The sequence below is a fragment of the Rosa rugosa genome, chromosome 5 (assembly GCF_958449725.1).
Source record: "Rosa rugosa chromosome 5, drRosRugo1.1, whole genome shotgun sequence".
NCBI classification, from domain to species: Eukaryota; Viridiplantae; Streptophyta; class Magnoliopsida; order Rosales; family Rosaceae; genus Rosa; species Rosa rugosa.
In genome coordinates this window covers 18,410,683-18,424,528 of record NC_084824.1, presented here as the reverse complement: position 1 = coordinate 18,424,528, position 13,846 = coordinate 18,410,683, and the positions used below count along the sequence as shown (strand labels likewise).

General features: G+C 40.9%; 1 protein-coding gene across 1 annotated transcript; it reads right to left on the bottom strand.

The window, feature by feature from the left end:
• Nucleotides 1–6,081: 6,081 nt before the first annotated feature.
• On the bottom strand, nucleotides 6,082–6,878 carry LOC133710549 (monothiol glutaredoxin-S10-like). Its single transcript, XM_062136647.1, has one exon. The coding sequence runs from the start codon at nucleotides 6,644–6,646 to the stop codon at nucleotides 6,338–6,340; it is 309 nt and encodes a 102-aa protein (XP_061992631.1). The 5' UTR covers nucleotides 6,647–6,878; the 3' UTR covers nucleotides 6,082–6,337.
• Between the last annotated feature and the right edge of the window lie 6,968 nt (nucleotides 6,879–13,846).

The window sequence follows — 13,846 nt, the reverse complement described above, 5'->3', positions numbered from 1 at the left end:
ACAAGCGGAGGTCAGACGGTGGTCAACGCGGCGGTCAACGAAGGTCAACCACCTCTGATGCAAAAGTCGTCAACTACAAACTTCTTCAAAATGAAAGGGTGATCAACTTTCATACCTGGAGCTAAGCCTGGTTCGGCCTAGATCGTCCTAGATCAAGCGTTGAAGTTGGATTAATCTCGGCCGCACGATCGGATCCTAGATTGAATCAGAGGCGTTCAAAAAGTCAAACCTTGATCTAGCGGTCTACACTCAAAATCGTGATGAAAGACTTACATGGGGATGATCAGGGGGAAGAGGAGATCACGAAAATGGGAAGGATCGGCCCGTGCAACGCCGGCGTCGACGTTTTCCGGCCGGGTCGGTTTCGCTCGTCTAGGTGTCTTCGATCCAGCTTTCGGGGCAGCGGCGGGCCAAGACCACACCGGAGGGCGTCTGGGCGTGGAGCGGCGATCACGGTGGTGTCCGGGTCCGGGGCTGGAGGACGCCGGAGGAGGGCCGTTCGGCCGGGTCGGGTCGAGCGGTTCGGCCGCGTGGGAGAGGAGAGAGAACGGAGGGTTTCGGGGACTGTTTAGCAAAAATTAGATTTTTTCGTCCTTAATGAAAAAAATCAGAAATTTTTCCTATTTATAGAAAATTCCCAAATTTCAAATATTCATAACTTATTCATACGAACTCCGAATATTGTGTTCCACATATGCACGAGATCGTATCGACGAGCCCTACAACTTTCATGCAGGAAGTTTTCCCAAATTTCGTATGTATAAAAAGTCAATTTCCACGAGCCCCTAAATAACGTTCGATTTCGAAAATTAATCGTTCAAACTAATTCCACAACTTCTCCGAGACTCGTACTCGCTCCCACTATTGTGAAATCATTTCTAAAAAATCCACGGAATTTAATTTGGATTTTTCGGGGTATTACAGATTTTATGCTTATGTCCAACAATAGTATTTCCTCGAGGGACGCTTTGAGTGTTTAGATGATTTCAACTTTAATAGCCCAAACAATTTCATTCATAGATCAACCGGCCGGGTACATCAAGATCATATACTTACCGAGAATCCAAGCAATTTCATTTGATCCCCTCCAATGCAGCGGAAAAAAAAAAAACATAGAACTTACTATAGGCTAAATATTAAGCCTAATTAAGTAACCTGTTGAAGTAACATGCACCTTCAAATCCTGAATAAGGTGCGCATCTAACACAAAATTTCTTCCTCAGCAAGCAAACTATGGATTACACATTTAGCTTCGTTTCAAGCACTATAGAAGAGAGACTCCAGGTATCCAAAAGTTAAGGGCAACAAGTTATAAGTAGCTGGGAATAAGCGAATGATTAACATTAGTTTGAAGACTACAGGAGATTGGGATATCGAGCTAGCACATTGCTTAGCAGTAGCCATTCTATGGATGGACATACATCGCCACCTCTCAAAAGGACGACCACGATGACCATAGATCGGCTCTAATTCATTTTTGGCTTTTGCTTCCTTATCGCTTTCACAAGCATCGCCTCGATCAACTTCATACTCTATAAATATGAGTTACAGAAACCCGAAAATTTGTATTCCAGGGTTCCTTGCATAAATCTCTATTTCATCTGTGAATTATAATTTATACGATCCAGATGGTTGAAAACCTAGAAAAGCTAGCTTTCAAGAGATGAATAAACCCAAGAAACGTACACATTTCTATATAAGCACCTGATCGACACCAAAATAATCAGCAGATCCGAATCTGTTTGGTACTGAAGGGAAAATTATCAAGGAAGTCTAGTGAGCTAGGATGGTTGATGATCTTCTGGAGTTTAAGGAATTTGATAACGTGTGGGCTCATCTTTAGGAGTAATTAAGATCATAGACCTATATTGGTCCATGCCATGGATTTGTTGAAGTATGATCCCAACTTTATAAATTATTAAAAGCCCAAATACCTTAATTAGATGCAAGGTGTGTTGATGTCATAATTTGGTTCGACAAATATTTTTGACTTTTCAACCCATTCCACGTGGTACGCGTTGAAATGTCAAAGAGTCCACATAGGACTCTGACCTTTCAACGCACTTAAACCTTTCATCAAGAAAGAAAAGATAACCCTAAGATGGAAATAATCATGACTAGTGAGATGCCTCACTTTGGTACTCCAAGTCTTCAACCTTGGATCTCCACCTCTTAAGTCTTGGACGGTCACAATGTGATTGACTCACCATCTTGGATGGCAAGGCAAAAGCATATCACGACCTCACTACTAGAATAGCACAGTCCAAAGGAACCAAGAGTCTCAACCCCCAAGACCAAGAGTTCGACCCCCAAGCTTAGAAGCCTCGACCTCTAAGGATCATGACCACGAGCTCCAAGGCTAAAGCCTCGACCTCCAAGCTCACGCACATGTAATCGTCATGAAGAGACATGGAGCACCAATCAAAGCAAAATCTCACCAACCATGCCACGTGTCGAGTTCCGACATAAGGCATGGCCTAAGAGTAATTCCAGGAAAAGGGAAGCTTGGATAGGCGACACCTGTCTCTGACCCTTCACCAACCATATCGGACCACATGGTGGTGACACCTGTCACCAACTCTGTCAAAGCCATCCCTTGGAGTGTCAGCAAGCAGAAGGTATTGGCTGACACTCCGATTTTAGGGAAGAACCCATACTTTGTCCTTTCCATCTCAACCAAACCAGACCACATCGTGGTGACACCTGTCACGTACCAACTCTGTTAGCCCATCCTGGAGTGTCATTAGGCAGAGATTGGGGGGCTGACATCCCGATTTTATGGGATTGAGCCATGCCTTTCCCTTTCCACGTCAACTCTCTTCTCCTATAAATACCCAGCCTTCACAAGGCTGAGGAGAGGACTTGAACTCTCTTTTCTCTCCCAAAGCTATGCCAAAAAAGTCCTTTCCATAGAGCCCCGCCAACTCGAGGAGCTGGAAGCCCAACATCAGGTGAAGGAAGCCCGAGGCAAGCCAATCAGTTTCACCCAAGAAAGAAGCTTGGAAGCCCAACATCAGGTGAAGGAAGTCCGAGACGAGACTATCAGTTTCACCCAACAAGGAGCTTGGAGGCCCAGCATCAGGTGAAGGAAGTCCGAGACGAGACTATCAGTTTCACCCAACAAGGAGCTTGGAGGCCCAGCATTAGGTGAAGGAAGTCCGAGACGAGACTATCGGTTTCACCCAACAAGGAGCTTGGAGGCCCAACATCAGGTGAAGGAAGTCCTAGATGAGACTATCAGTTTCACCCAACAAGGAGCTTGGAGGCCCAGCATCAGGTGAAGGAAGTCCGAGACGAGACTATCGGTTTCACCCAACAAGGAGCTTGGAGGCCCAGCATCAGGTGAAGGAAGTCCTAGACGAGACTATCAGTTTCACCTAACAAGGAGCTTGGAGGCCCAGCATCAGGTGAAGGAAGTCCTAGACGAGACTATCAGTTTCACCCAACAATGAGCTTGGAGGCCCAGCATCAGGTGAAGGAAGCCCGACGTGAGGCTATCAGTTTCACCCATGAAAGGAGCTTGGAAGCCCAACATCAGGTGAAGGAAGTCCGAGACGAGCCTATCAGTTTCACCCAAGAAAGGAGCTTGGAAGGCCAACATCAGGTGGAGGAAGCCCGACGTGAGGCTATCACTTTCACCCAACACGGGAGCTTGGAAGCCCAAGACCAGGCACAAGACCACCGAATCCATACCTTCAGTCACAAGAGGTGGACGACCAAGGCCACACATATAATCAAACTAATCGAAGGAAGAGATAGGCCCACTTCAAGAAAGCAACCCCACTACTTTACACTTGGATTTCAACGGAACTTCCGTTGACTCGTTGATGCCGAAATCGGCACCAACAAGGTGCATGCAGTGTCACTTTTGAGTGTTTCAATAGCATAGCATTCATCAAATACCCACTCCAGCCCCTTAATTTCCATATGTATATTTCTTATTATCATTCGATGCTCTAAGCTTTATACGTAAGAAATCTTTCAATTGAGAAAATCCGTCGACCTGAGACATGAAGAGAAATTATTAATGCGTCATGTTCATTCTTTGTTGCTTTTAGTTTTGTGCTTGGCAATATTGAACTAGCCTTTTTCCATATTAGGTATAAGATAACGTGGAATCAATTCCAACACACAATAGATAGACAAGGTGAATATATTTGCCTATCTAACTTTTGGAAATGGAAGAATACAAATTATTAAGTGCCACATATGTAATAAAGATGAATGAGTATCATTTTCTTTTGCGCGCGTTTCTTTTTCCTTCTGAAATTTAGAATCTCAAGTTAAACACATAGGGCGGTAAGGGGCAATAGTAAGGGATGTAGAAGTTATAGGACTTATAGCTTTAGCCGATAAGAAATATGTAGTACAAATTTGGTAGAAAGATAAAAACTGAGGTTTTATTATAGGCAGTGTGGTTATAGTATCAAGAGTTTAAACTAGGACTGGGCAAAAAAAGACCATAGAACCAAAAAACTGATCAGAATCTTCCGGTTCGATCCGATTTATTACGAATTTTCTAAACAAATTAATCAAAGAAAACTTTTCAGTTCGAGCATGAACAAGCCTAAACCGGTTCGGACTCGGGTTTTAATATTAAAAAATAAAAAATACCGTTGGAACTGATATGTTAAAGTTATTTTATAATTATATTTTACTGCAAGTCATATCCACTCATATCTTTAGTGGGCAAGTCTATACTATAATTATAGACATGCCCACACAAAATCGTTCACCCCACATCAAATCATTCATTTACAACGACTCTTAACTTTTTATTTCTCTTTCCTCCTCTTTCTTCTTCTTTCTTTCTCTCTTTTGCAACTCATGGCCGCCATAATTATATGACTTTTTCTTCGCCATAATTATATGGCAAATTTAAACAGCTTCTCTTCTTCTTCTTCTTCTTCGATCTTCTTCGTTTCTCTCGTCTGCAACTCTCCTTTCTCTCTGCTGCAACTCATGTCCCAATAATTATATGGCTAATTGTAACAACTTCTCATAGATTCAATGTCCAAACTTTAAACCCTAATTAGTGAAAATAGCCATGCAAGCAAAACGACAGAAATGTACGGAGTATGTAATGTAATGGAGCATACATTTCTAATTTTTTTTTTTGGGAGAATGAGCCTACATTTCTAAATTGATATGATAGTTATCTCATAATTATTTTGAACAACTTCGTATATTCTCCGTAATAAGAACACCAAATGATGATGATGAGATTATGTTTAGTGGGAATAGAGATTCGATCTCAGGAGTAAGTTTTTTTTTTGTTGAAAACCCAGAAAAATCGAAAAGGTCAAATATATTGGTATTTAATTGCGTGTGATGGAACAACACTAATTAGAAGAATATATATAGGTAGCTAGCTACCAAATCATGCATATCGATCGATCCAATGTATAAGTATAGCCATGATATAAGAATATGATCCATTTTGATTGACAAGATTTTTTGTGAAATGCATGGAACATTAAATTCCTGCTATATAAACAACGTAATATATTGCTGCAGAATTTCAGAGGTTTATTCGAAAGTGTAGGTGACACATTTACATTTAAAACCCTCAGAATCTCATTATAAATGCCACTAACATTTGTTTTACTAAACAATTAAGAATCTACCGATATTCATAAATATGTTATTTGCTAGTAGATTTTGCTTTTATTTCGACTTTCACCCTAGCCTCTGGAGGACAAGATTTACACTTTTTTTGTTTCACTCATTTTTGTTCTGGCTTCGTCTTAAGTTGTTTGTATTAATTTTTACTATAGTACATATTCCAGAACTTATGATAGTTCTTTTATGGTATATGTTTGAATATTTCCATCCATTTACATCTCAGTTAATCTCACTTTAAATGTCCAGGTCTCATGATCAAATACAAAAAAGACATACATTATCGTTTTGAGCAATGCCAAATTGCCATTAATACTTGTATAGCCGACCAATCTAAATAAGAGAGGAGCAATTTAATTGATATATGTGATACATAAATTTTAGTTCTAAAATTATTTATGTTGGAAACCCTAGAATGTATGAGATAGTTGCATTACTTTGAACAAGAGCACAAAAAGATGCTCAACTCGTCTTGATATATATATTAAATACATAGTACACAGTACTTCAACAAAAAGTGAAGATATATTGTAGACTCAACGTGATCCATGTACTTATATAATTAATTATAACCACAGTTGAAATTAGTATACATCATAAGCCGCTGGATGCAAGAAGAAAAGGAAAAATACAAAAGAGTTAAAACCTCAAATATTATTTTAAGGACATATATAGTAGTACTATTAGGGCTGCTCATCCATGCATGGTATTCGGACTACAGCCATAGAGCTCCAGCATCTTTTAGCAACTTCTTTAGGGAGCCATTAAGATGAAGGGTCATGATTGTGTTGGCAGATCCCACAAATTTCCCCCCAATGAACACCGCCGGAACCGACGGTTGGCACCCTAGTCTCATCAGAGCCCACTCCATCTCCTTCCCTCTGGACTCCTCGTCAAGCTCGTAGATTGCAGGGCTTACGCCTTGCTCATAGAATAGTCTCTTGATTGCATGCGACATGCAGCATGAGCTCTTGCTGAAGATCACCACAGCCTTCTGTGACGCCAATTTCGCTACTCGGTCCATTTGAGTTAATCCGACTAAGAGGTATCCAAATTTGAAATAATGCCAAGGGTTAGCTAATAAGGATGGAATGTGATGAAGATGCAATTCGGGTTTTGGATTGGAAGGCAAGAAATTAGGTGAGAATGTGAGGGGAAATTGGTGAAAGTGGAGAAAATGTAGGCAATGAAGGTTGTGGGTTTAATAGTTAGTAGTTGTAGAAGCTGGTTTGGTTATGGAATTGGATGAGTAATGAGCATGTATATATAGGCTAAGCCAAGTCCCAAATGGGAAGTTGGGGATCATTTACATATTTTATGCATACTTTAATCCAGTAGAGAAAGCAGAATGTTCCTCAAGATATATGGATTGATTCCCGAAACTACCCTTGATGTGAGACCCTTGCGTGCTAAGAATCTGTGATACTATAGAGATAAACCAAACATGGCCGAAAGTGGGTTAAGGAGGGATTGAATAATATAGAATTAATTGGTGTATGATGCATTAGAATTTTTGTTGTGGACGAAAATGCCCCTTTTTACAATTTAGGGGAATGTCAACTTCGGATATAGTGATAACGTGGTAGGAGGAGAGTGTTGGATGAAGACGCGCACGAATAGTTGCATTTATCACAGATTCACAGATGATGAAGATGATTTGAATTGGGCCAGGCATGCATCAATCACTAAATGGCTTTAAAAGGTGGTTTTTTTTTTGATGATGTGTGAGTATAAGAATATCGATTCGAATTGAGTAGCTAGAGGAGTGAGAGAGATGGCACACACACTCTCTCTCTCTCTCATTGTGTCTGTCTAAGTCGAATAATCTTTTATGGGCTAATCTTAGAGTTTATTTGGCCTGCAGTTTCAATATGCATCACATTATTTCGCCATCGATTTACCCAATATTGAGTGAAAGCTCTAGAACGAGCTTGAAGAAACTGAGAGAAACCGAGAGAGAAAAGTAGAAATTAACTTTTGTATGTATATGAAGCAATTAACCGAGTTGATTACAATGTAATTAGGGCAAGGTATTTATAGTAAACCCAATCAACTAACTATCGTAACAGAATTACTACAAGGCCACTATCATCTAGCCACGTGTCAGGATAAGCTGAAGCACATGCATACACTGTGACAACCTAAAGGTAAGGGTAAAAGTTAAATGTAACTATGTAATTATAGTCTTATAGGCTAACACCCCTCCTCAGCTTGATGGGGAGACACATCATCAAGCTGGACGAGCTTAATTGAAGAGGAGGAGTGAACTGAAGATGAGCGAGAGTGAACTGGAGAGAAGCGAAGAGGTCCCGACATGAGATTATTCCAGAGATACACATGCTGAGGAGAACATAATCCTTTGGTAAAGAGATCAGCAAGTTGCTCAGAAGTAGAGACAAACTGTAGTCGACTAGAGCCATCTTTCACTTTGTCTCGTGTGAAGTGAACGTCGACTTCAATATGTTTGAGTTTGGAGTGATGAATCAGATTTGCAGCAAGTGTCAAGGCCGAAATGTTGTCACAGTGCAAGGTAGGAACAACAGCTAGATCAATATGCAAATCTGTAAGAAGATGCTTAAGCCATTGTAACTCAGAAGTAGTATCGGCCATGCTTCGATATTCGACCTCGGTAGAGGAGCGAGAGACAGCCGTTTGCTTCTTGCTACACCAAGAAACAGGTGAGTCATTAAGCAGAATAACGAATCCTGTAGTAGACTTCCAGTCGTTTGGGTCCCCTGCCCAATCTGCATCACAATAGGCCTGCAGAGAAATTGGAGGACCAGAAGAATCATTAGAATCCCTCCTGAAGGTGATACCAAAATCAACGGTACCCTTCACATATTTGAGAATATGTTTAGCAGCGGCAAGATGAAGATCAGTGGGGCAATGAAGAAATTGGCATACTGAGTTGACGCTGTAAGCTATGTCCGACCTCGTGAAGGTGAGATACTGAAGGCAACCAACAAGACTACGAAAGAGAGCAACGTCACATAAAGTTAATGGAGTGCCATGATCCTTGAACAACTTAGTACCTGATTAGCAAGGAGTCAAATGAGAGTGGCAATCCTCCAAACCAGCCTTATGAATATGCATATTTATGTTGAGAAACGAAGAGACCAGTGGGCAAGTATTGAATTTCCAAGCCAAGAAAGAAATGAAGATCACCTAGATCTTTCATGTTAAACTCATGTCGTAGAGCAGTCTTAATGTCAGAAATCAAGACTTCACTATTTCCAGTGAGAATGATATCATCGACATATAATAACAAATAGGCTTTGGAGGAGCCCGAGACTAGAATAAAGAGAGAAGGATCAGCATGAGAAGGACAAAAACCAAGGGAAGGAAGAAAGGCAGTAAACCTTTCATTCCAAGCACGCGGGGCTTGTTTAAGTCCATACAAAGATTTGTGAAGCTTACAGACATGAGTAGGGAAAGTAGGATCAACAAAGCCAGCAGGTTGAGCCATATATACCTCCTCATTCAACAGACCATGCAAAAAAGCATTTTTGATGTCAAGTTGGTGAAGTTTCCAGCCACAAGCAGCAGATAACCCAAGAATAAGCCGAACAGTTGTATGTCAAACAACAGGAGAAAAGGTTTCATCATAGTCGATGCCATACTCTTGGCTAAACCCCCGGGCAACCAAACGAGCTTTATGCCGAGCCACTGAGCCATCTACATTTCGTTTAAGTTTAAAGATCCATTTACACGAAACTAAGTTTTTATCGGGTGGAAGTGGAACAAGTGTCCAAGTTCGTTGATTGATCAAGGCATCATACTCTTCTTGCATAGCAGACTTCCATGCCGGGATTTTGAGAGCTGTTTTATAGGAATATGGCTCAATGGCAGCAGGATCACAAAATGATGAGTGAACATACAAGAATGCCTTTTTCTTAAAGATATCGCGCTTTGCTCGAGTAAGCATACTGTGATCATTGGATGGAACATGAGCAAGACCTTCAACTGGATGAAGGATATTCCATTCTGAGACTTAACTAGAGTGTCTAGTTGGAGAACATTCAAGAACCACAGATATTCCAATACCAGGCTGAGAGCTAACATTGACAGAGCCATTGGTTTCATCAAAACAAATGAGTGTATGCAAGGCTGGATCAAATACATTACCTGATGGACTAGCAATAGTAGGACTAGAAATAGTAGCGGACCGAGATGCAGCATTTTTCAGTGAGAGAGTAGCATCAACTATAGTAGTAGCAGTAGGAACATTGGAATGATCAATGTTAGTGTGAAGGGAGGAATCACTAGGGACAGGATGTGACTGACCTTTTGAAGAAGATGTAGTAGTTGTTGTGGTGTGTAGGACAGATGTTGAAAGAAGATTCTGCGTGTGGGACTGAGTATGATGTAGACAAGATTGAGGTACCACTGGAGCAGACTGTAGCATAGGAGGCTTGCACTGTGAATAAGGAAAACTTGATTCATCAAAGAAAACGTGCCTTAATACAATGTATTTACCTGTCTTCAGATTATAGCAGATATACCCTTTATATCCGGCAGCAAAGCCAATGAAAACACACTTGCTAGTCTTTGGTTGGAGTTTATCAGTTCTATATGGTGTCATAAGAGGGTAACAAGAGCATCCAAAAACCCGTAGTATCTCAACTGATAGAACTTGATGATATAGTTTTTCAAACGGTGAACACATTTGCAAGGTTGAGGTTGACATCCTGTTAATAAGGTATGTGGCGAATGTGCAAGCATGATACCAAAAGGAAGATGGAAGAGAGGCAGCTTGCAACAAGGTAACGGCAGTTTCCCGGATGTGTCTATTCTTTCGTTAAGAGGTTCCATTCTGCTCTGGGGTGTAAGGACAAGATTTTTGATGACAAATGCCATTTGTAGTCAAGAAAGACTGAAAGTCCTTGCCAATATACTCCCCTCCCCCATCACTGCGCAAAGTCTTAATTGAGGTAGAGAATTGATTTTTGATAAAAGCATATAGAGTTTTGAAGTATGAGAGAACCTCATATTTATTTTTCATAGGAAACATCCATGTATATCAAGTACAATCATCAATGAAAATTACAAAATATTTGAATCCATCGATAGAAAAATGAGGGGCTGGCCCCCAAACATCAGAATGGACAAGCTGAAAGGGTGTTTCACTCCCAGTAACAGAGGTGGGAAAAGGTAACTTGTGGAATTTTCCAAGTAAGCAAGCTTCACAAACAGAAGGCTCAACCAAAGTCTCACTAGGTAGATTACACTTATTTAGCATAGCTTTAACTACTTCATTAGAATGATGCCCAAACCTCTAATGCCAAAGATTATTCTTGATCTATTGTCCAACAAATGCTGATTTTGGAGCAGACTTAACCAAACCAGTAGAGGTTGCAGATCCAAGCTTGAGTGGCAAATAAAAAGGAATGGGATACAAGCCTTGTCTACTCAGTCCCTGGTACATAATTCTTCCCAACACCTTGTCCTATAATATACACATGAACTCATCAAACCAAACCGAGCAATTATTCTGTTTGCACAATTGATAAATGGATAAGAGATGAGCAGCAAGCTCAGGAATCAATAAAACATTGTCAAGTTTAAGGAGGCCAAGAATAGCATTGCCAATGTGAGTGATATTTAACCGGTTACCATTACCAACTTGGACCGTGTCTGAGGCAGAATAAGGAGCAACATTGTTCAAAAGCTGGACTTCACTAGTCATATGATTAGTAGCTCCCGAATCTGCAAGCCAAAAGTGAGGGGAAGATGTGGAAGCAAACATTGCAGCATTGGTGAAGGGAGGTTGTTGCTGTTGATTGGGAAAACCAATGATGTGATAACACCGATCTGCAGTGTGGTTCTTCCTCTTGCAATATTGGCATTCAACACCAGCAACACTTGTAGGAGATCCTTGATTAAGTTGTTGAAGATTAGAATATTGGCTAAGTGTCCTGCATGTTCATGCACCATGACCAACCCGTCCACAAAGTTGACAGGAAAGAGCATTACTAGAAGCCATAGTATTGTCAGTAAAACCACCAGTGTTATACTCATTGTGAGAGACACTCATGCTACCACCTCTTCCACCATTGAAGCCAAAGGTTCTCCTAGCATTGGTCCAGCCCCTCCCTCGGCCAGCATAGAAACCAGCTACTCCAAAAGATGGATCAAAGGGCGAGTAGGCAGGAAACGGTGAGAAACCATAAGGGACTGCAGGTATAGGAACATAAGTGGCCTGAGATGAAACTGGTGTGACAAGACTAGAGGGAGCCGGAGAGAGAGGGCTGAAACCAGGAGGAACAGAGGGTGAGGAACTCTGAGAAGAAGTGGGAGTGGAAATGGGTGTTGTAGGTGGTGGTGTGAGAGTGGAGCTTTGAGCAACCATGGCAGTAAGTGGCACAGATTGAGTTTCAGTCTCAATATCAATTTCAGCAGCCTTGAGTAGTGTCTTCAATTCTCCCATAGAGCAACTCACAACTGAGCACGAATAACTGTTTTGATAGTAGCAAACTCAGCTAGTAGCCCCCTCAACACAGTGACTACAATGTCCTCATCATCCAGGAAAACACCTACAGTTTCCAAGGCATCCCGAGTTGCTTTGATCTTGTCCAAGTAGGTCTCAACACTATCAGACCCTTCTTTAGACCCTGAAGATTAGACTTAAGTTGGAGGATATTTTGTCTATTAGGGGCAGCAAACTTAAGCTTGAGATTAGACCACATTTCCTGAGCGGAACGACTACCCACAACACATGACATAGCCACAAGGCTCAAGGTTTGGCCAAGTATATTCACAATACTCTGATCCTAAGTCTTCCAAACCACATATTCACAATTAACAGACTTAGAGCCATCCTCCGATAGGGTAAATTGAGGTGGACAAGGGGTAGTACCATCAACAAAGCCAAACAGATTTTGACCACGCAAAAATGATTCAAGGCGGAATAACCAAGTAGGATAGTTCGATTCATCCAAAAGAATACTAGGCAAGTAAACAGTAGTCTGAGTAACAACCATGAGTGAAACGAGAACAGATCTAGGGTTTTGAAGCACAGATCTAGGGTTGTAGAGGAAGAATCACAACACAGAACCAACAAGAAAGCGAAGCACAAATCTAGGGTTTTGAAGCAGAAATCGAACCACAATAACAGCAAGAAATCGAAGAAATAAGCAAGACAAAGCTTCGATGAGTATGAGAGACTAGCAGGAACTACAAAACCAACGCAGGAATTGAAGAATCGAAGAGAACTTAGCTTGAAATTGAACGACGAAATCTGACGAACCAAGACCACCGCAAACCAGCTGAGTGAGCTAGAACCAACAATCGAGACCAAAAACCAGATGCAGAATCGCCAAGGCTCTGGATACCATGAAAGCTCTAGAACGAGCTTGAAGAAACTGAGAGAAACCGAGGGAAAAAGAGAGAGAAAAGTAGAAACTTTTGTATGTATATGAAGCAATTAACCGACTTGATTACAATGTAATTAGGGCAAGGTATTTATAGTAAACCCAATCAACTAACTATCGTAACAGAATTACTACAAGGCCACTATCATCTAACCACGTGTCAGGATAAGCTGAAGCACATGCATACACTGTGACAACCTAAAGGTAAGGGTAAAAGTTAAATGTAACTATGTAATTATGGTCTTATTGGCTAACAATGAGATCATCACTGATTATGTTTGATAGAAAATCAATCATTAAATGATCTTGTTTAAACAAATAAATTGGAGACGAGTGGGAAGTCGGAACATATAAATGGAACCTCATTTCTTGCTGTTAATTAGTGCGCAAGGGGACTTGTCTTTCAGCCCTCCCATAGTGCAATGATAATATTCTCTCATATATAGGTACAGATTTTGATTTCAAAAGATTAAGGTGCAACTTTTGCTGCCTGAAGTTTATCCTGGCTTTCTTTTCTTCTTTTTCTCCTTTCTTCTTCCTTCCCTCTTTTTTCCCCTTTTTGCTGTTTTGTTTCTGGCGATTCTTCTCTTCTTCTTTCTTTTTTCGTTGATTTCCTCATCTTCATCTTCTGCTTTTTTCCTCTTCTGACTTTTTGTTGTGTCTTCTTCTTCTTCTTCTTCTGTTTCTTCCTTTTCTTCATCTTCTGTTTCCTCCACTTGTTGCTTGTATGTTCTTCTATTCCCTGTGCTCTTCATCTGCCTTATTCTTGTATCTTATGTTGTAGTGTTTCATTAATTTGAACTGTCTTCAGTTGAAGTCTGTTCACTTGATGCCTCTTGCCTTGATTCCTTAGA